This window comes from Geotrypetes seraphini, chromosome 6, assembly GCF_902459505.1.
Source record: "Geotrypetes seraphini chromosome 6, aGeoSer1.1, whole genome shotgun sequence".
Lineage (NCBI taxonomy): Eukaryota > Metazoa > Chordata > Amphibia > Gymnophiona > Dermophiidae > Geotrypetes > Geotrypetes seraphini.
In genome coordinates this window covers 44,039,272-44,058,948 of record NC_047089.1, presented here as the reverse complement: position 1 = coordinate 44,058,948, position 19,677 = coordinate 44,039,272, and the positions used below count along the sequence as shown (strand labels likewise).

General features: G+C 44.4%; 1 protein-coding gene across 7 annotated transcripts in view; it reads right to left on the bottom strand.

Annotated features, from left to right (window-relative positions):
* SGCG (sarcoglycan gamma) overlaps positions 1-19,677 on the bottom strand; it is a 145,141-nt gene that overhangs the window by 22,969 nt on the left and 102,495 nt on the right. For 6 of the 7 annotated variants that reach the window (XM_033948988.1, XM_033948990.1, XM_033948987.1 and 3 more), the window contains 3 exons: positions 11,545-11,742; positions 10,848-10,949; positions 7,614-7,701 (listed from right to left, as the gene is read on the bottom strand). In XM_033948988.1, the coding sequence (XP_033804879.1) occupies positions 7,614-7,701; positions 10,848-10,949; positions 11,545-11,742 (388 nt within the window). Of the gene's footprint in view, positions 1-7,613; positions 7,702-10,847; positions 10,950-11,544; positions 11,743-19,452; positions 19,558-19,677 lie in introns of all 7 variants that reach the window. The other variant, XM_033948989.1, reaches the window with a different exon arrangement.

Below are 19,677 nucleotides of genomic sequence, written 5' to 3'. Positions count from 1 at the left end.
TTCGTTAGTTCAGTAGGTATTGTGTAAACAACAAAGTTTTTAGGACTTTGTGAAACTGTTGTAGCTGACCTATCAATCTAACAGAGTCAGGGAGTCTGTTCTAAATTCTACTAGTTTGAAAGCAAAGGATTGGCTAAGCTTCCCGACAGATTTGATTTCTCTAAAGGAGAGGAACAATAGTTTATATTTCTGTGTAATCCTCGAGTGGCAAGACCTAGAAGTATTCCAATATAAGGGGACCAAAGGGTCAAATATTCCACAGAGAAGTTTAAAGATAACACATGCACATTTAAACTGGATCCTAAAACGAACTGGGAGCCAGTGAGGAGAAACATGATCGTACTTTCTTTTCACGAAAATGAGTACAGCTGCTGTGTTTTGTATTAACTGTAGTCGTTTTAGACTACCCTGCTTGATGCCCATATAAACAGAATTACAATAGTCCAGCTGGGCAAGCACAATGGACTGTACCAACACTGAATAATATTCTTTTTTTATATTTAAATTTTTATTAGAAAGATTTTCCAGAAAGTACAACAGAGAACTTACATCAACCAACTGGTACATCATTAGATCAGACATCAACTACTAAGATTGCTCGATATACAAAAAATGCACATTTTTCTTACAATTTTCACCCCGAGAACCCCCCTCCCCCCACTCATTCAGTCAGCCCCCACTCCCAACCCCCAGACAACCCCCCCCCAGAACACTCGCTCACCATCCGATGAGCCAGCCAGGCAGAGAGAACTCGGTACCCCCTACAGTGCATCCAATAAAGCTCCAAGTGTGCTCCAAGTCAAAGAACGGGTAAGGAACTTATGGCGACGTTTAGCCACCGCCAGCTCCATTCTCCCAATGGACAAAAATCTAGTGGTCCAGTCTGAAATAGAGGGAGCAACATTATTTTTCCAGTGATTAGCTATGAGGCATTTAGCAGCTGCAAGACCCCAACGAAGTAGTTTAGTCTGCCATTGGTGTTCTCGCTCATTATAGAGACCCAAAAGGCACGACTGTGGAGTCACGTCCACCATTTCCCCAACCATAGTAGACAGAGTACTCGTCACCTCCTGCCAAAAGGGAATAATGATCACACAGTCCCACCAAATGTGTAAAAAGGATCCCACAGATGAACCACAACGCCAACATTGAGCAGACACTCCCGGAAACATTTTGTGCAACCGTTCAGGGGTATAGTACCACCTAGTGAGTACTTTATAGGCGTTCTCCTGAACCAAAGCACAAGTAGAAGCCCGGGATACCTCCCCACAAATAACATCCCAATGTTGAGCAGTGAAAGAAAATGCTAAGTCCCCCCCCCATTGCTTCTGAAAGATAGGTTGAATAGGTAAGTGTCCCCTCCAAAACTGGTACCTGTCGGAGCAGCAACCACAGATTCTCAAAAGACTCCTGTTCAGTACTTGACGGCAATCCCCAGCCTTGAGCCTGCATGAAATGCCATATCTGGAAATAGGCCAAATAGTCCCGATCTGGCAAGTTAAACTTCTGCTGGAGCAGGGCAAAAGATAAGATCCCAGAAGTCCCCATCAGATCCCTAAAGATCCGCAGGCCACTTTGGGCCCATCTATGGAAAATCCTGTTATCACTCCCAACTTGGAATCGGGGTTCAAACTGTATCTGGGCCAATGATGACACCAAGGCTCCGTTGCCTAACTGTGCTCGGGCGCGGTACCACTCCGTAGCCAGATGTTGCACAAAGGGATTAGCAAGACCTTGAATCCAAGATCTAGAGTGTCCAGAAGCCCAAAGTCTATATTTCAATAGCATCCTGTCCCCCGGGACCTGTTCCAACATCACCCCACTTTTATGCTCACCCAATTCCCAATCTAATATCAGTTTCATCTGCGCTGAATGGTAATACCATTCCAAATTTGGTAATCCCCGCCCCCCCCATCGAACGGGACGCCCACAGCAAGGATTGGGATATCCTAGGGGTCTTACGTTGCCAAATAAAGCCACGTAACTCCTTTGTTAACCCTCGGAGCTCCCGGACTGGGACCTGCACTGGTAGTGTTTGAAACAAGAATAGCAACCTGGGTAGCACATTCATTTTCACAAGAGCTATCCTTCCCCACCAGGACAGCCAAAGGCCATGCCACCTTTGCAAATCCGCTCTGATGCGGCGATACAGGGGCTGGTAATTCTTCTCGTAAAGCCAGGTAAGATCTTTAGGGATATGAATACCAAGATATTTAATCCCGTGAGTCGCCCAATGAAAAGGAAAACTACCCCGAATATTCTCTTCTTCTAACGGGGTGAGGGTCAAATTCAAGATTTCCGTTTTATCCAAATTAATTTTGAACCCAGAGATTTTACTATACGAGTCAAAAAGTTGCAACAGATACGGGATAGAGACAGCAGGCTGTCCCACGTATAATAAAATATCGTCCGCAAACAGCGCCACCCGATGTTCAACCCCATTCATCACAAACCCACTTAAATCGGGATGATTTCGAATGTGATCGCCAAAGGCTCAATGGAAAGAGCAAACAATAAAGGTGAAAGTGGGCACCCTTGTCTAGTCCCTCTGCAAATAGAGAAAAAGTCGGTATAAGATTGATTGATTTGTAAGCAAGCCCTAGGATCGTTATACAGAGCCCGAATCCAAGCTATAAAAGTCTGTCCCAATCCCATGCAATCTAGTACATCCCATAGAAATCCCCAAAGGACCCTATCAAATGCCTTGTCCGCATCGACGGACATAAACACCAATTTATCCGCGCGATGACTAGCTTCCCATAGCAGATTAAGGGTCCTCCTGATATTATCACTCACCTGTCTACGCTGTATGAATCCCGCTTGATCTTGGTGGATTAGAGATGGCAGCACTTTACCCAAACGCAATGCAAACACCTTGGCCAAAATTTTTGCATCCAAATTCAACAATGATATAGGGCGATATGACCCACATGACAGGGGATCCCTCCCAGGTTTTAAAAGTAAGGTCACTCCAGCTTCCCCCATAGTAGGCGGAAAATGGGATCCCTGTGGAATCCCATTTGCCACTCGTGCCAGAAGAGGTCCTAACTGTTCAGCGAATTGTTTATAAAAACAGCCAGTGTATCCATCGAGTCCCGGCGATTTCCCATTCTTCAACTTCTTAATCACTCCCATAATTTCCGTCACCTTAACAGGTTCCTGTAAATATGCTCGATCTGATTCCGACAAAGTCGGTAAAGGAACAGAATCAAGAAAAATATCCTGAGCTTCCTGATCAACCGGGTCTGGAGGAACGTATAATTGAGAATAAAATGCCAAAAACTCACTTCTGATAGCCGAATCCTCCACCTTCAAAGCTCCCAATGGAGCTCCCCGTATCCGAGTGATAGTAGCTCTATTCTGTTTAATCCTGATATATCTAGCTAAATGAGCTCCCGCCTTATTGCTATGTTCGTAAATTTGAAGTCGGAAACGGTCTCGCATCTTATCAATATCTTCAACCTGGAGTTGGTACAATTCATCTCGCACCCTCTTTAATTGAGTCAGTACTGTTGCATCCCGTGTTTCCTGATGCGCCTTTTCCAGCACAGACAGCCTCTGATGCAACTGGTAGAATCTCTGGGTTCTTTGACGTTTGTATCTAGCTCCCCATTTAATAAGTTCCCCACGAACCACTACTTTTAAGCCATCCCATAATATAGCATCGGTGACCTCCCTGTTATCATTCAATGCTAAATATTCAGTTATAGTGCGTGCTACCGCTGCAACAACTGGTGGAGATCCCAAAAGCGATTCATTAAACCTCCAGTACTTGCAGCCTCCCTGATCCAACACACCAGTGCAGGCCACCCAGACGGGAGCATGATCCGAAATATGCAGGGGCTCTATTTCAGCCCGGGATATCCCTCCCATCTGATTTTGATGGATCCACACCCCGTCCAATCTAGTATATGTATTTTGAGCATGGGAATAAAATGTGAACGTTTTCTGAGACCCATGAAGTAAGCGCCAACAGTCCACTAAGCCCAAGGAAGACATCAGTTTGCCTAAGACCCTAGCTGGACTGTTTAAGGACCTGCGCCCCCCCGCCAGTGTGATCTAATACAGGATCTGGGGGACATTAAAATCACCCCCTAGATAAACCGCTCCTTTAACAAAAGAGCACAGGTTGGATTGAAGACCTCTAAAAAAGGCAACCTGGCCGGAGCACGGACCATATATATTGATGATAGTCATCAGTTGACCTTGTAATACTCCTTGCACGGCCAGACAACACCCCTCTTTATCCCTATATATGTTGTCCACCTGAAGACCCAATCCCTTTCGCACCAAAATGGCCAGCCCTCCCGCCCTTTTAGTGGCTCCCTGTCCTTGGTGTGTCCAGATCAAATCAAATTGGGGTCTTTGAAGAAGACCAGTGTCCCTGGGTCTTAAATGTGTCTCTTGGAGCAAACATATATCCCATTTCATACGTCGTAATTCTCGAAACACCATGCTCCTCTTGCCGGGACTATTTAGCCCATTAACATTCCAGGATCCAATAAGAATCTCCGATTCCTCGTCCCCTACTCTCTGCCCGGCTGGCTCACGCCCTCTATCCAATCCCCTCCCACCCCCCTCCCCCCTCCTTTTAGCCGATCTGCCTTGCTCGGAATCAGCCATTATGAGAAAAGTACGTCACAACAAAGAGGCTCATCTTGATCGCTATCATAGTCTCTACAGTTACACACCCCATGCATCACTCTCCTAGGCGAACTCACATTCACTCAACAATCACACTGTCCCGATACAATCAACCATCAAAGATTATTATAGATCCAGCCAACCCACATAATGAATTAAACAGGAGCATGATACCCTGAAAGAACTCAACACAATACTTATCAAACCATCCCCGAACTAACTCGCTGCCATCAGTATCTAGAGGATGCAGGGTATAATTATAAGCTGGAATTCAAGAAGAACTGACAAGTTCAGGGAAGAACAGCAAAGCAAAAATATAGCAAAACAGGATTCTCGCCCTAACAGTGAGCTGCATCTCCCCATTCATACCACTCGCACATTCGTCAACCCCAACTTTCCACCCCCTACTATCACACAACAAGTATCCAAACATACTGATCAGTAAACTTATAAAAAGCATTGTGAAAAAGCAATATAAGTAAAACCAGCACACAGTCTAAAAGCAAATAATGGTCAGATTATTGCCCATGATGGGCTCTTCATAATCAACCATTCTAATCAGAGAAATGCTCTCGTAATTATAATCTGGGAGTTAGCTGAAAAATAGCGAAAGGGAACTCCTCAGTAACCAACAGTGAGATAAAACCCAACAGAAAAAGTCAATGCCAGGAATAATATAGCAGTTCAGGTGCCTGATGTTGAAGGCTGAGGAATCTCTGTTAATATGCTGACATCCCTCTGAGTAGAATTATCAGGATCCCCTGCTGGACTCAGATCACAACAGTCCCTAGGCATCCGGCAGCCCAAGTCCTTCAGGGCCAGCCAGGCATCAGCCAAGGAATCCACCCGGCGATGTTTCCCATTCACAGTGAGTAACAAACCAAACGGGAAAAGCCAGCGATACCGATATCCCTCAGCCCGCATGAGTTGAGTCACTTCTTTAAAAGCACGTCTCTTCTAAAGGGTCGTAGAGGCCAGATCCTGGTACACCCCTACCGCTACTCCTTGCCAAGTAAAATTAGGATGACGTCTGGCCGCCTGAAGAATCCGCTCCTTGATCGGAAAGTCCCCGAAGCAGGCTCTGATATCTCTATTGCCCGTGCCCTGAACGGGGCCTAGACTCCGATGAGCACATTGTAATACAATAACACTCGTGTCTTCCCGATCCTCTTCCTGCAGCAAGGCATCACAAAAATCCTTTATCACTGTCCGGGCCTCCTTGTAATGCTCCGTATCTGGAAAGCCCTTAAAACGCAAATTAAGGTGCCGAGAATGGTTTTCCAAGTCCTCTACTTGATTCCACAGGTCTTCTAGCTGGGACACCGCCTCATGCAACTCGGTGGATTGTACATGCATGGTGGTCTCCACGTGCGTCAAACGGCCTTCATTCGCCGACACCCGGGTGCCCAGTTCGCTCACCTCTGATCTTATCTCGGCCAGGGCCACCCTTACATCCGCTCGTAGCCCCACCATTTCCTCCTTCAGTTTGCGGAACCACCGCTCCAGGTTCCCTTCCAAATGTTGGGCCTCCGGATCTGTGTCTGCTACTGGTGAGCCTGCATGCTTAGGCCCAGGGTGCTGCGCCATCTTGCTAGGAGCCGTCGGGGACTCGGAAGCTTGCGACTGCGTTTTTACGTTCACTGCCCCCGGATACTGGAATTTCACTAATTTTTTCCTGCTCGCCATGCAATCACACTGATACTGCACCCGCGACACCGCTCTCTCAGCGCTGTAGAAAGATTTGATTAAACTGGCAATGTCGAGCCCCTCCGAAGCTCGAAAATTAAGCGGCCATGCTTCGCGATGACGTCACTTCCTCACTGAATAATGTTCTTGATGGAATAATGATCTAACTTTTCTCAACATATGCAGACTAAAAAAGCACTTTTTTGCCAAATAGTGTATCTGTTCATGGAATGCGAGTGATGAGTCAAGGATAATATCCAGGATTCTGGAAGAGAAATCTATATGTAGCGAAATACCTGTTTTCAATGTGACAGCGGCAGGGAGTTTTTCCAATCTAGGCCCAACCCAAAGCAATTTAGTTTTAGCAGCGTTCAATTTCATTTGAATGGACAATGCCCACATCTGAAGTTTAAAAATGCAGCAATCTATACCTGAAGCTAAATTGCTGAGGTCGGGGTCGATTTCAAATAAAATAAAAATATCATCTGCGTAGGTGAATATAGTCTCTGCAGGCTTGCCAACATCAGATTTTGAAAATAGTTACAGCAATTTCAGTAACATTTATCATATTTCAGGAAACATCCTATATTCCTGTACATTTTAACATACAATAGACAGTCCCTGCTCAGAAGAGCTTACACCACTCAGGATTTTGTAGACTTCACAATCATATCTCCCCCCTCAGCTGTCTCTTTTCCAAACCGAAGAGCCCTAACCTTTTTAGTCTTTCCTCATAGGAGAGGAGTTCCATGCCCTTTATCATCTCGGTCGCTCTTCTTTGAACTTTTTCTAATGCTGCTATATCTGATTAACTTCTGAAGTTAAATGAATAACATGAATATTGATCCAATTGCTTCTAAGGGGTAGCTGGGCAGCAGTGCCACAAGTTCTGCCTTCACTAGTACATGCCACAGAGTTTGAGCCTGCTATTGGTCGTTCTGATAGTAGCCTAAAATCAGGCTGCATGTTGGGGATAGTTAAGACAATATCCTTACACAGAATATAAGGTTGTTATCTGTGAGCAAACTACAACACAACTTGTTCATGCAATCATCCACTAATCTGATTAAGGAACATAAATGTATTTATACTGAATCCATAATCAGTAACATTTTTTTGTAGTCCATTATTATTTGATTTGAAACCCCAAACTAAAACTGATATTGCACTATAGATGGTATGGATTTGTGTAATCAAATCTAAACTGAGATTTAACAGCAGCTAGATTTTGCAAATATGTGGAGAGAAATTGCTTATAATGGAAGGAAAAAATGGTGACTTACCCACTTGTAATCTGCCTGTGACATTCCCTTCTAAATTGCGAGCATTTACAGTTATATTCTGAGTAGAATTCAGAAGCAGTGATGAGTCCTACATAGAACAGGATATAAAAATGATTACAAATCATAGTGATCCCAATCTTTATTTGTATCTTATGTTTAAATCATGTTTATTAAATCAAAGAGAAAACAATCCACAAATACACAAGGCATTCCACAATTCAACAACATGATCCAAATCCTCCCCAAACAATCCCATAGGCAGATCAGGACATGGAATAGGGGTATCAGCTATTCAAAAGTCTACTCCTCGTTGAAGGAGAAAAAAAGTGTCCCAGAATTTTTGCCAGGTACGTTGAAATTGCTGCCCTCTTTGAGAGGTAAAGTCCTTTATTTATACTCTTTCAAGTTTCAGTAAAGTGATCAGCTGGGCCTTCCAAAGATGAAAAGAAGGCAGCTTTGCATCCAGCCAACTGAGGAGAATGAACTTCTTTCCCATCAGAACAGCCCTATTTAGGTGTAAGAAAACCCCCAAATAGAAGCAAGGAATCCATTTTGACTCCACAAGTCCACAGACTGTGCCCAAAAGCTGTATATCCACGGGCGGGTCCAAAATATATGGCCCAAAGATGCCATTGGTGCATTACACTCCAAATAACAACCAGAGGTGGAAAGGTCCATCCTGCAAGCTTTGCTTGGTGAGCTATACATCCTCAAGGCAAACTTGTATTGCAACTCCCAGTGGACTGCGTTGTCTGGGATTGAACATATCCCCAAAACATATGCCTTGTACTGATCCACTGTGAGAGGAAAGTGTAAAAATCCAGTCCACACCGATTAATATTGTTGATAGTTGAGCTCCATTATGATATATTGCAGTTGTCTATGATGAAATTCCAATGGCATCTCTGTTTGGGCTCCTAATGTAAAAGCAGAAGACAATTTTTCCTACACATCTCACTGAGATTTTTCCAGGGGAGACTAGCAACATAATGCTTCAATTGCAAATATGGAAATTTATCAAATAGTGTTGAATGAAGATTGGTGTTGAATGAGGATTTGCAGCAGGAATTCCAAAAGGTTTCATTTGACATTCCTCATTAAAGCACATGTTAAAAAAAGAGATACCCTCCATCTCCCAATTATGAAAAGCAGCAGACAAGGGTTGCCACAAATAGCCAGGAAAGGAGTCACTTTAGGAGAAAAGTACTGCCTCCTATAGATCCACCCCCAGGCCACTGCTGCTGTTGATAACAAATGGGAGGCTTTTTTTAACTTGAAAAACTCTTATTTTTATTGAGAAAAACAAAGTAAACACAAAGATGCTTAAAAGAAAACACCATCAGAACCAACTCCAACTCCAATACAATAAGCTGAACAATACAGTTAGAAGTCAACTGCTTAAAACCCCACCCACCATGAGAAAGAGATACAAGAAATCTCCCCCCAACCCAAAGAAAACCAGAGGTACAGATATACTTGCAACCCCAGAGTAATATCTAATCACAGATGCCCAACGAACTAACCAGAATCCTAGAAATGAAAACAAAATAGCACAATCAGCCAACCCACAAGAGGTAAACCTCCACCATATGCAGTCAAATTTAGGAAGAGTGCCATGTTTAAGCACCGTAAGCTTATACATAGTGTGCCAATGACACAGCTTGTAAATCACCAAACGCCAGTCAGGCCTTTCGGGGTTCTTCCAATTGGCAGCAAGAACCAGTTGCGCCGCCATGAAACACAACTTGGCAAAGCTCAACTCCCCAGGTTCCCAACCAGGATCATAATGACAAAGAAGCACCACCGCCCACAAATGGGAGGCTTTTAAGAGTCTGGGAACAGGAAGGCCCATAGTATGTAACCAACAGCTAAAATGAAGCCCACCTAACAGCTTCAATTCCAAAAGATGGAATAGAAAAATCCCGGGCTTCCCTATACCAGTCGCTAATATGCATACCTGCTGCCACAGTTAAGTATCTCAAGTTTAACAAACCCAATCCTCCATTTCACCTAGGAATCTGAAGAGCTGAGTATAAAAGCCTGGCTCTCTTGCCTTGCCAGAAATATGTCTGCATCACCCTGATTAACCTCCTTATATCCTTAGTTTTAAGAAATAAGAGGAGCATCTGAAACAAGTATAGCCAACATGACACCATTAACATATTAAATAAATGTATAAGTCCCAAGAGGTAATGGATAAGCTCAGTGGCATAATAAGGGAGGTTGATGCCCAGGGTGGTAGCACCTGGCATCACTACACCATGTGCCCCCCACACTACCCCACTACTTGGGCACCCCCCTACTCTTCCCTGCCATTTTGGCATCTCCCCTGCCCTCTGTGTACCTTTGAAATGTTCACCGGCACGAGCAGCTTCTTGCACCTACTGCTTGCACCGGCCTCGGCTCCCTTCCGACGTCACGTGCAGTGCAGGCTTAAAGAAGTCTTCTTTTTTTCAGACTTCTCTGAACTGAAGGAAATTTCTAGGCACTCGGGCTCCACTGGATGCGACATCGGAGTATGCATGCATTCCCTATGGTGTCTATGTAGAAATTTTTTTTGTGGGTGGTGTGGGTAATATATATATTTTTTTAAAATGAGATCCGGGTGGAGATTCAGTGGGAGAATTGAATGTGATACTAGTAGAGTCAGGATGGAAAGATGGAGGGACTGATGGAGACAGAGTTGATAGAGTGATAGACTTGTGGGATTATCTGTGTCTAGGTTTAGCTCATACCTTCTCAAATCAGGTACAGTAGATATTTCTGTCTCTAAGTTTATACCTGAGGAAAAGGAAGGTGAACTGCCTTTTTTTTTTTACTTTCACTTTCCTGCTGAAGTAACACAGGACTTTTGAGATTGCTTTCTGCGCTCCAGCTTAAGGACCGATTCTGATCCCCGATGTCTGGTAATTGCATTTTGCACATTGGCTGACCCCTGATGCAGGCACTGTATGCCAAAACATGGCTGGTGTTGGATCAATAAAGACAAGTCCCTATTCATTGAATCCTTTGTGCTTTGCTATATAAAAGGTGAAGTGACTTGCCTATGCTCACAAAGAGCCTCAGTGGCTTCTCTGGTTCTCAGCCTGCTGCTCTAACCACTAGGCTGCCCCTTGTTTGCCCTCTCTTTGGTGGTAAGGCTGTTACTGATTTCATGGATATTGAAACACCAACGTTGACTGCATTGGAAATGTACACATTTTTGTCTGTATATTTTATTGGTTTTCCACTTACCTTACGAGAATGAATTTCTTTAGCATACAATGGGTAAAGGAATTCCGAGTCCCCTTCAAGCCGAAGTCCTTCACTTGTAACTTGCAAGTATCCCATACCAGTCTGTAAAGATGATATATGAACCATAATAAACCATAACTATTAAAATGACTACTGTTTCTTTCCTTTAATTTATATTCCACATATCCTACAATTCTATGTGGATTATAAATGATTCAGGTACTCAGGTATTTTTCCTTAACTGTCCCAGTGGGCTCCCACTCTATCTAATGTACCTGGGGCAATGGGGATTAAGTGACTTGCCCAGGGTCACAAGGAGCAGTGCGGGATTCGAACCCACAACCTCAGGTATGCACATGAGAGTGTGCGGTGCAGTGGTTAGAGCTACAGCCTTGGCACCCTGAGGTTGTGGATTCGAATCCCACACTGCTCCTTGTGACCCTAGGCAAGTCACTTAATCCCCATTGCCCCAGGTACATTAGATAGAGTGGGAGCCCACTGGGACAGTTAAGGAAAAATACTTGAGTACCTGAATCGTTTATAATCCACATAGAAAATCAGAGGCCTCTTTTACAAAGCTGCGCTAGCCGTGCAGCAACAGCCCCGAAGGCCTTTAAATCTCTATAGGCTTCGGGGCCATTAGCACAGCGCAGTCGCTAGCGCGGCTTTGTAAAAGAGGCCAAAAGTGGTTACTTACTGGAGAAAACCACATCACTTTAAGGATCCAAATTGTAAGAGCAAAATTTATTAGTAGGATGATAAGCAGAAGAAGAACAAATAGATAAAGGCAACGCTTTCTCCAGCCATAGATGCCAATTTTGTAGAAATACAGGTGCTCTGGCCTGTCTACGATCGTGCCTTCTGTTACTGTGGTATATTGTTCTCGCATCGTTTGCTGTTAAAAAAAAAAAAAAAATATGATTTAGAAATTGGCTAAGTAAAATGAAATAAAAAAATTTACATCAGAAAAATTCAGACACTCTACATTTTAAATAATTACTTAAAAAGAAAATTACTTTCAGCAGCACATGAAAATCAGAAGAAGCATTTATAAATTTTTACCCCAGTATCATGTTGAGTTTTAATTTGTTCTTAATATATCAAGTCTCAAGTGGACTGAATGACTAAGGGCTCCTTTTACAAAGCCGCGCTAGGGCCTTAACGCGCGGCATAGCGTACACTAAATTGCCCCCCGCGCTAGCCGCTACCGCCTCCTTTTGAGCAGGCAGTAGATTTTTGGCTAGCGCATACTAATCCGGTGCGTGCGCTAAAACGCTTAGCGCACCTTCGTAAAAGGAGCCCTAAAGTTAGCCTCTAAATGAAAAGGTGGGCTTGCTTATCTTTAGCTGCTCAAATTCCGAGTCATCTAGGACAGTGGTTCCCAACCCTGTCCTGGAGGACCCCCCAGGCCAGCGGGGTTTTCAGGATAGCCCTAATGAATATGCCACGAGAGAGATCTGCATACAATGAAGGTGACAGGCATGCCAAATTTGCTCCTTGCAAATTCATTAGGGCTATCCTAAAAACCCAGCTGGCCTGGGGGTCCTCCAGGACAGGGTTGGGAAACACTGATCTAGGAGATGTGATTCACTCATCTCTTGAGTTCCTAGGCAGAATCCTGTGAGAGGGTTCAGGGGAGAGCGACGCAACTGATAAAGGGTATGAAAAACCTTTCATATGCCGAAAGGTTAGAGAAACTGGGCCTCTTTTCCCTGGAGAAGCGGAGGCTTAGAGGGGACATGATAGAGACTTACAAGATCATGAAGGGCATGGAGAAAGTGGAGAGGGACAGATTTTTTAAAAACTTTCAAAACTACAATAACAAGGGGGCATTCGGAAAAATTAAGAGGGAACCAATGCTAGGAAGTTCTTCTTCACCCAAAGGGTGGTGGACACCTGGAATGCGCTTCCATAGGGTGTGATACGACAGAGTACGCTACTGGGTTTCAAGAAGGGATTGGATGATTTCCTGAAGGAAAAGGGGATTGAAGGGTATAGATAGAGGATTGGATGATTTCCTGAAGGAGAAGGGTATTGAAGGGTATAGATTACTATGCAGGTCCTAGACCTGATAGGCCGCCGCGTGAGCGGACTGCTGGGCGTGATGGACCTCTGGTCTGACCCAGCAGAGGCACTGCTTATGTTCTTAACATCGAGCTCGTGAAGCCTCCAAATAGAAGCACCTGAACCCCCATCTACAAAAGGAGGGCAAAACACCTCCTGGATGACGTGGAAAGGGGAAATCACTTGGGAAGAAAGGAGGGCACAGTATATATGGAGACAATCTTCTGCAAAGGAGTGAAAGGGGTCCCAACAAGACAAAGCTTGAAGCTCCAATACCCTCCTGGCTGATGCATTCGCCATCAAGAGGTTTTCAGAGGTTGGTCCTTAAGCAAAGCTGCCTTTAGGAGCTCATATGGATGCCCTGAGAGCACCGTTGGCACAAAATTCAAGTCCTATAAAGGGGAGAGATGGGCAGGCTGGAAGGCACACCCTTTCAGAAAGTGGTGAGGAGCAGTCCTAGGATCTTATCCCTGAAACAGTAACAGCTGCCAGCTGGAGCTTCAGAGAGTTCAGCACCAGTCCTTGGTCAAACCCCTGTTGCAGAAACCCAAGAAATTTGAGAACTTATGCCTTCCAGGCACAAAGCGGGCATTCAGCATTCTGACCCTAAAAAACTTTCGAACCCAGATACAGGCCAGGGAAGATGAGCAAGATTGAGTGACTATGGGTGAGGACCCTTTCCTTGCTAAGTGCCACCTCTCAAGGGCCAGACCATATGCCACCTCTCAAGGGCCAGACCGTAAGCTAGGAGGGATCTGGACCTTTCATCTCCACTAGACCCTGTTTGAGCAAAAAACAGAAACACCTTGGAAGGAAAAGTGGGTTGGCCACCAGTAGATGAACTGGGTCTGCATACTATGGCCCTCATGGCCAATCTAGAATCATCAGGAGCACTAAAAGAGACAGCCAGAGTGGGAAAACATACAACAGCTCCTGTTTGAGCTTTCATTGAAATAGAGCATCTATCTACTGTGAAGTCCCTTCTCAAATGAGCTGAAAGGTCATATGACCCAGCTCCCACTCTCCCAAATCATAGAAACATAGAAGATGATGGCAGAAAAGGGCCACGGCCCAACAAGTCTGCCCACTCTAATGACCCATCCCCTATATGCTTCCCTGAAGTGATCCCACATGCTTATCCCATTTTCTCTTAAAGTCCAGTGTGCTGCTGGCCTGAATTACCTGCAGTGGAAGACTATTCCAATGATCAACCACCCTTTCGGTGAAGAAGTACTTCCTGGTGTCACTATGAAATCTCCCACGCCTGAGTTTCAACGGATGTCCTCTTGTCGCCGTAGGTTCTTTAAGAAAAAAAAAAAGATATCCTCTTCTACCTCAATACGGCCCGTGACATATTTGAACGTCTCAATCATGTCTCCCCTCTCTCTATGCTCCTTGAGTGAGTATAGCTGCAACTTACCCAGCCTTTCCTCATACGGGAGATCCTTGAGTCCTGAGACCATCCTGGTGGCCATTCGCTGAACCGACTCCATTCTCTGCACATCTTTTTGATAATGCGGTCTCCAGAATTGTACACAATATTCCAGATGAGGTCTCATCATGGATCTGTACAACGGCATTATAACTTCGGTCTTCCGGCTGACGAAGCTTCTTCTGATACAACCCATCATTTGTCTAGCCTTGGATGAAGCTTTCTCCACTTGATTGGCAGACTTCATGTCTTCGCTAATGATTACTCCCAAGTCCCGTTCTGCTGTAGTTCTTGCTAAGGTCTCACCATTTAGGGTGTAAGTTCTGCATGGATTTCTGTTGCCAAGGTGCATGACCTTACACTTTTTGGCATTAAAACTTAGTTGCCAAGTTGAGGACCAATGTTCCAGTAAGAGTAGGTCCTGCGTCATGCAGTCGGGCACTGTGCTTTTGCCTACAATGTTGCATAGTTTGGCGTCATCGGCGAATAATGCAATTTTCCCTTGAAGCCTTGAGCCAGGTCCCTTACGAAAATATTAAATAGGATCGGACCCAAGACCGAACCCTGCGGCATTCCACTGATCACTTCTGATGTTTCGGAGAGTACCGTTCACCACCACCCTCTGAAGTCTACCACTGAGCCAGTCTTTTACCCATGCAGTTAACGTTTCTCTTAATCCCATCAAACTCATTTTACTCAATAACCTGCGGTGTGGGACACTATCAAAAGCCTTACTGAAGTCCAAGTACATGACGTATAGGGACTCCCCCATATTCAGCTTTTTCGTTACCCAGTCAAAGAAGCTGATCAGATTGGATTGGCAGGACCTTTCCTTTGTAAATCCATGTTGATGGGGGTCTCGTAGATTCTCGTCATTCAGAATTGTATCTAATTAGTGTTTGATTAGTGTTTCCATAATTTTACACACTATTGATGTGAGACTCACCGGTCTGTAGTTTTCAGCCTCCATCCTGCATCCCTTTTTGTGGAGTGGAATGACGTTAGCTGTTTTCCAGTCCAATGGGACTCTTCCTGTACTCAGGGAAAGATTGAAGAACGCGGATAACGGTTCCGCTAGGACATCACTCAAATCTCTAAGCACCCTGGGATGTAGTTTGTCAGGTCCCATGGCTTTGTTCACTTTGAGCCTTGAAAGTTCGTAGTAGATGCTGCTGGATGTAAACTCAAAATCTCGAAACGGGTCTTCCGAGCTTTCCCTTGTCTGCAGCTGTGGACCGGATCCCAGCGCCTAGCAGGTAAAGACTGAGCAGAAGTATTCATTTAGTAGTTCGGCTTTATCAGAGTCTGATTCTACATAGTTCCCGTCTGGTTTCTTAAGGCGCACAATCCCATCCATATTCCTTTTTCTGTCATTGATATACCTGAAGGATTTATCCCCTTTTTTAATGTTCTCTGCTAGATTCTCTTCCATCCGGAGTTTGGCCTCTCTGACTGCTGTTTTGACGGCTCTAGATTTGGCCAGATAGTCTTCTTTGGTCTCTCGTTTTCCCGATTGTTTGCAGGAGATAAATGCTTTTTTCTTCTTTTTTACGAGGTCCGAGATCTCCGCAGAGAACCACTGAGGTTTATTGTTCCTCCGCCGTTTACTTACTGTTTTTATGTAGAGGTTGGTTGCTTCGTGTAGGGTAGATTTCAGAGCTGACCACATTGCCTCTACATTATCAGTTGCAGCCTGATTTTGCAGCACCCGATAAACGAAATCACCCATGTTTTTTAAGTTAGTGCCCCTAAAGCTGAGGACCTTTGTGGATGTGTTAGATCTAGTGAATCCTTTCCTGAGGTGAAACCACACCATGTTGTGGTTGCTGGAGGCCAACTTATCACCTACCGAAACCTTCCTCAGCTGCTTCCTTTCCTGAGGTTGCATAGTTTAGCGTCATCGGCAAATGATGTAATTTTGCCTCGAAGGTGTAGGGTGGTGTTGCTAACCCAAAAGGCAAGATATGAAACTGAATGTAAAGTCCTAGGACACACAAGTGAAGATACTGTGTATAATGCTCCAAAATGGAAATGTGAAGATACACCTCTGTGACAAGGAGAGGGGTACGAAACTTAAATGGTTGAACTAAAGCAAGCATGAAGCAAAGGGTCTCCATCCATAAATGCTGAAACCTGAAATAGTGTTCATCCCTTACGAGATCCAAAATGGGGTAAAAGGTCCCTCCTTTCTTTGGGACCATGAAATAAATGGAATATCACCCTGAGCCCTGTTCTATGGAACTGGCTCCACTGCCCTTGGCTCCAAAAGATGCTGCAAGACAGCCTGTCAATTTACTTCTGAGCCACAGAGGAAAATCATTAAAGCATTGGGAATGGGGCATCCCAGCTCCAGAAAGCAACCTCTCACGATCACCTCCAGGACCTTGAAGTGATTATGAGCCCTCTTATTGCAGAAGAGTGACAACCTGTCCCCTCTCTGAGTCACTGAAGGGCCCAGTGCTCCCTCATTGGGTAGGTATAGCATTGCTGGAGGAACCTGAGTCATTTGGCCTTTTGGGGGGCTGAAAAGAATCTGGCTTGAATGACCTAATGGGGCCCAAAGCTGGAGCCACCAGATGTTTCTCTGAGCACAATGACACACACCGCTGCATCAGCCTCTCTCTGCTGGGGCCACTGAGAACGCCTGATATAATAGCTCCAACAGCCACAGAGGCCAAAACTCTCATATGTCTTTGATCAACTTTTCCAAATTCTCCACAAACAGCAGCTTCCTCAAAAGGGCAGCAAAATGAGGAGTTTCATCCACCACCCAGTAGCACTGCCACCACAACAGAAGACACAAACTGGGAAAAAAAAGGCACACCATATCGAATGCATTTGTTATTTTTAGAGATTTAAGGAGCATTCTATTTGATTATAATTCTAATACCACAGATCCACCATGAAGGCTATATCTGAATATGTCGGGAGACTTCATGAGACTCCAGCAGCTGGAGCAACCAATGCAGCATAGCCCTAGGCATGCAGCCTCCACAAAAGGCAGCCTGCATGCTCACAGCCCTGGTGGTGAAATCAAGTTTAAACTGCTGCTCCACCCTCTTCTCTCAAGGAGATGCATGAGAAGAACTTCCTGCATTGGCATGGTGGTCTTTTTGGTTATAGCTGTAACCTGTCCACTTAATCAGGGGTAAATGAATCCAGCCTATGCAGCACCATGGACCTCTCTGAACCCCATCCAGTGTTTCCCATTAGGAAAGCATCATGCAGGAGTGTGCCTTGTGAAACACAGAATGCTGTCAGGAGCCCCGGCAGACCCTCCAGAAGCGAGTCACCTTCAACAGGGTTGGCAGTGGGAGCCTTGAAGAGTGAAGCCCTCAGACAGAATCAATAAGGTAGAAAAGTTCTTATCACCAAAAGAGTGCAACAACATGGGACCTCTTCTCCTCAGAAGGGGGGCTCTGCTTCAGAGCCCAAGCCTGAGAGCAATTGAGCATCTGCAAGGACTTTTGAACTCTTCGGGAGCATGCTCTGTCACCACTGGGCTCTCAGCAGCAACCCAATCCCCACTATAGTACTTGGCCATCATAGAAGCCCTTCCCCCCCCCCCCCTCTAGGAGGAGACCTAGTCTCCTCCTAAAGAGACTGCTTTATCATCAGTGCCAAGTTCTGGAGCCAAAACAGGATTCGGGAATAAAGTTAACCCAGAAAGACCAATTAATTTTTTTGTGTGTGTGCCTGGGAACTGCAGAGGAGCCTGTCGGGAGATTACCCAAACAGGATGAATGGACAGTAAGAGGGGGAGGGTTTGCATGCAAACTTGATAGTGCATCAATTGCTGTTTGAAAATTGACCACAGAATCGGTCAACAGCGATCGAGTCGCCATCTTTAGTGAATCTAGCCCAAAGACCTTTGAATTTCTTCGCAGTGGGAAAGAAAGCTAACTGTTTGGTCAACTCTTTGTCTTCCAATTATCACTGAAATGCTTTCACGTTTCCCTTATATATACTGGTGTTGCCAACATTTACTTATTTCTGAACTGAGGAAGGAGTGGGTTACATTTGAAAGCTAATCATAGACTACATTAAGTTAGTCCGATAAAAAAAGGTATTGTTTTATTTCTACATATTACCAAGCTCTATAGAGAAAGGGCTGTCTCTATCACAGCACTGCACACACCTGGTAGCACTTTAAAAACTATGGGCTCTTTTTATCAAGCCGCGCTAGGATATACAGTAGACGTTTCCTGGATGCGCTACCTTCTTGGGGTTAGCCTTTGCGGTGGAAGGTGGCAGTAAAGTGGGGAGACAGGAGGAAGGGGCTAACGCATTCTATGGTCCTTGTCCTTTATGCTTCCATTCTATGCTGCTCCCCCTCACCTAATGTATCCATCTTCCCAGCCCCTTCTCCAACTCAGGCCATGGCCCTACGGAAGACACAACAAGGGGGCCAGCAGGATACAAGACAGATGTCGTGTCCAACTGCCTTCCAAAACTCAGAAGCTAATCTCTCAGTTGCCAGATGTACACCATAACATTTCACACACCCTGTACTGGAATTGAGAGGGCGGGGCAAGTCTCCTGGTGCAGAAACAGTCTGGACACTTGCAGGATCTATAGTATAACAGTCAAAACAACTTCCAATATAAAAGCAATGTGGAAGGTTTCTATATTAATTCATTAAAAATCACAATATAAATTAAAGTTAACTGCACTGATACGGAAAACAAAAGTGCTTCCTACAAAACAACAACTCAGAGCCTCTTTTTATAAAAGAGCTTTCTTTTTGTACTTCTTGGAGAAACATTTTTAGAACTCAAAACAATCTACTGTATTTCAAAGTTGTAGGCTATGTCTAAATTACTAAATCTATTTAAAGACCTGTAAAATGACAGTCATAAAGTAAACATCCATTGCTATGGAAATAGACACAAAAAAGAATCCCAAACTAAGAGCTATGTAACGGATTAAAAAAAAAATTGTCAGATGGAAAACAGAGCAGATGGCAATAATCTAAATGAAAATGAAGCTGTTATTACAAAAACAACCTTAAAAAAGTCTATATTTAATTTGAATTTCACTGTTTAATATTACTGTACAAAAGCTACAGTTAGTAAATTTCTTTCTAGTAGATCATGCCTCAAAACTTACCTCAGATTTTATAACAAAAACTGCCGCTGTTTAAAACTACAACCAGTTCAGTGCATCTCGGAGAGACTGTTGAAAAACTCTGCAACTTTTCTACCACTTTCAAATCTAGAGAGGAAGATATTTTAGGCCCAGCCTTTAATCACTGGAAAAAAATGCCTTCACATGTTTGGCATCATCTTACATTCCATCTTACTGGCTCTACAGCCTAGCTAATTTTACTCACTG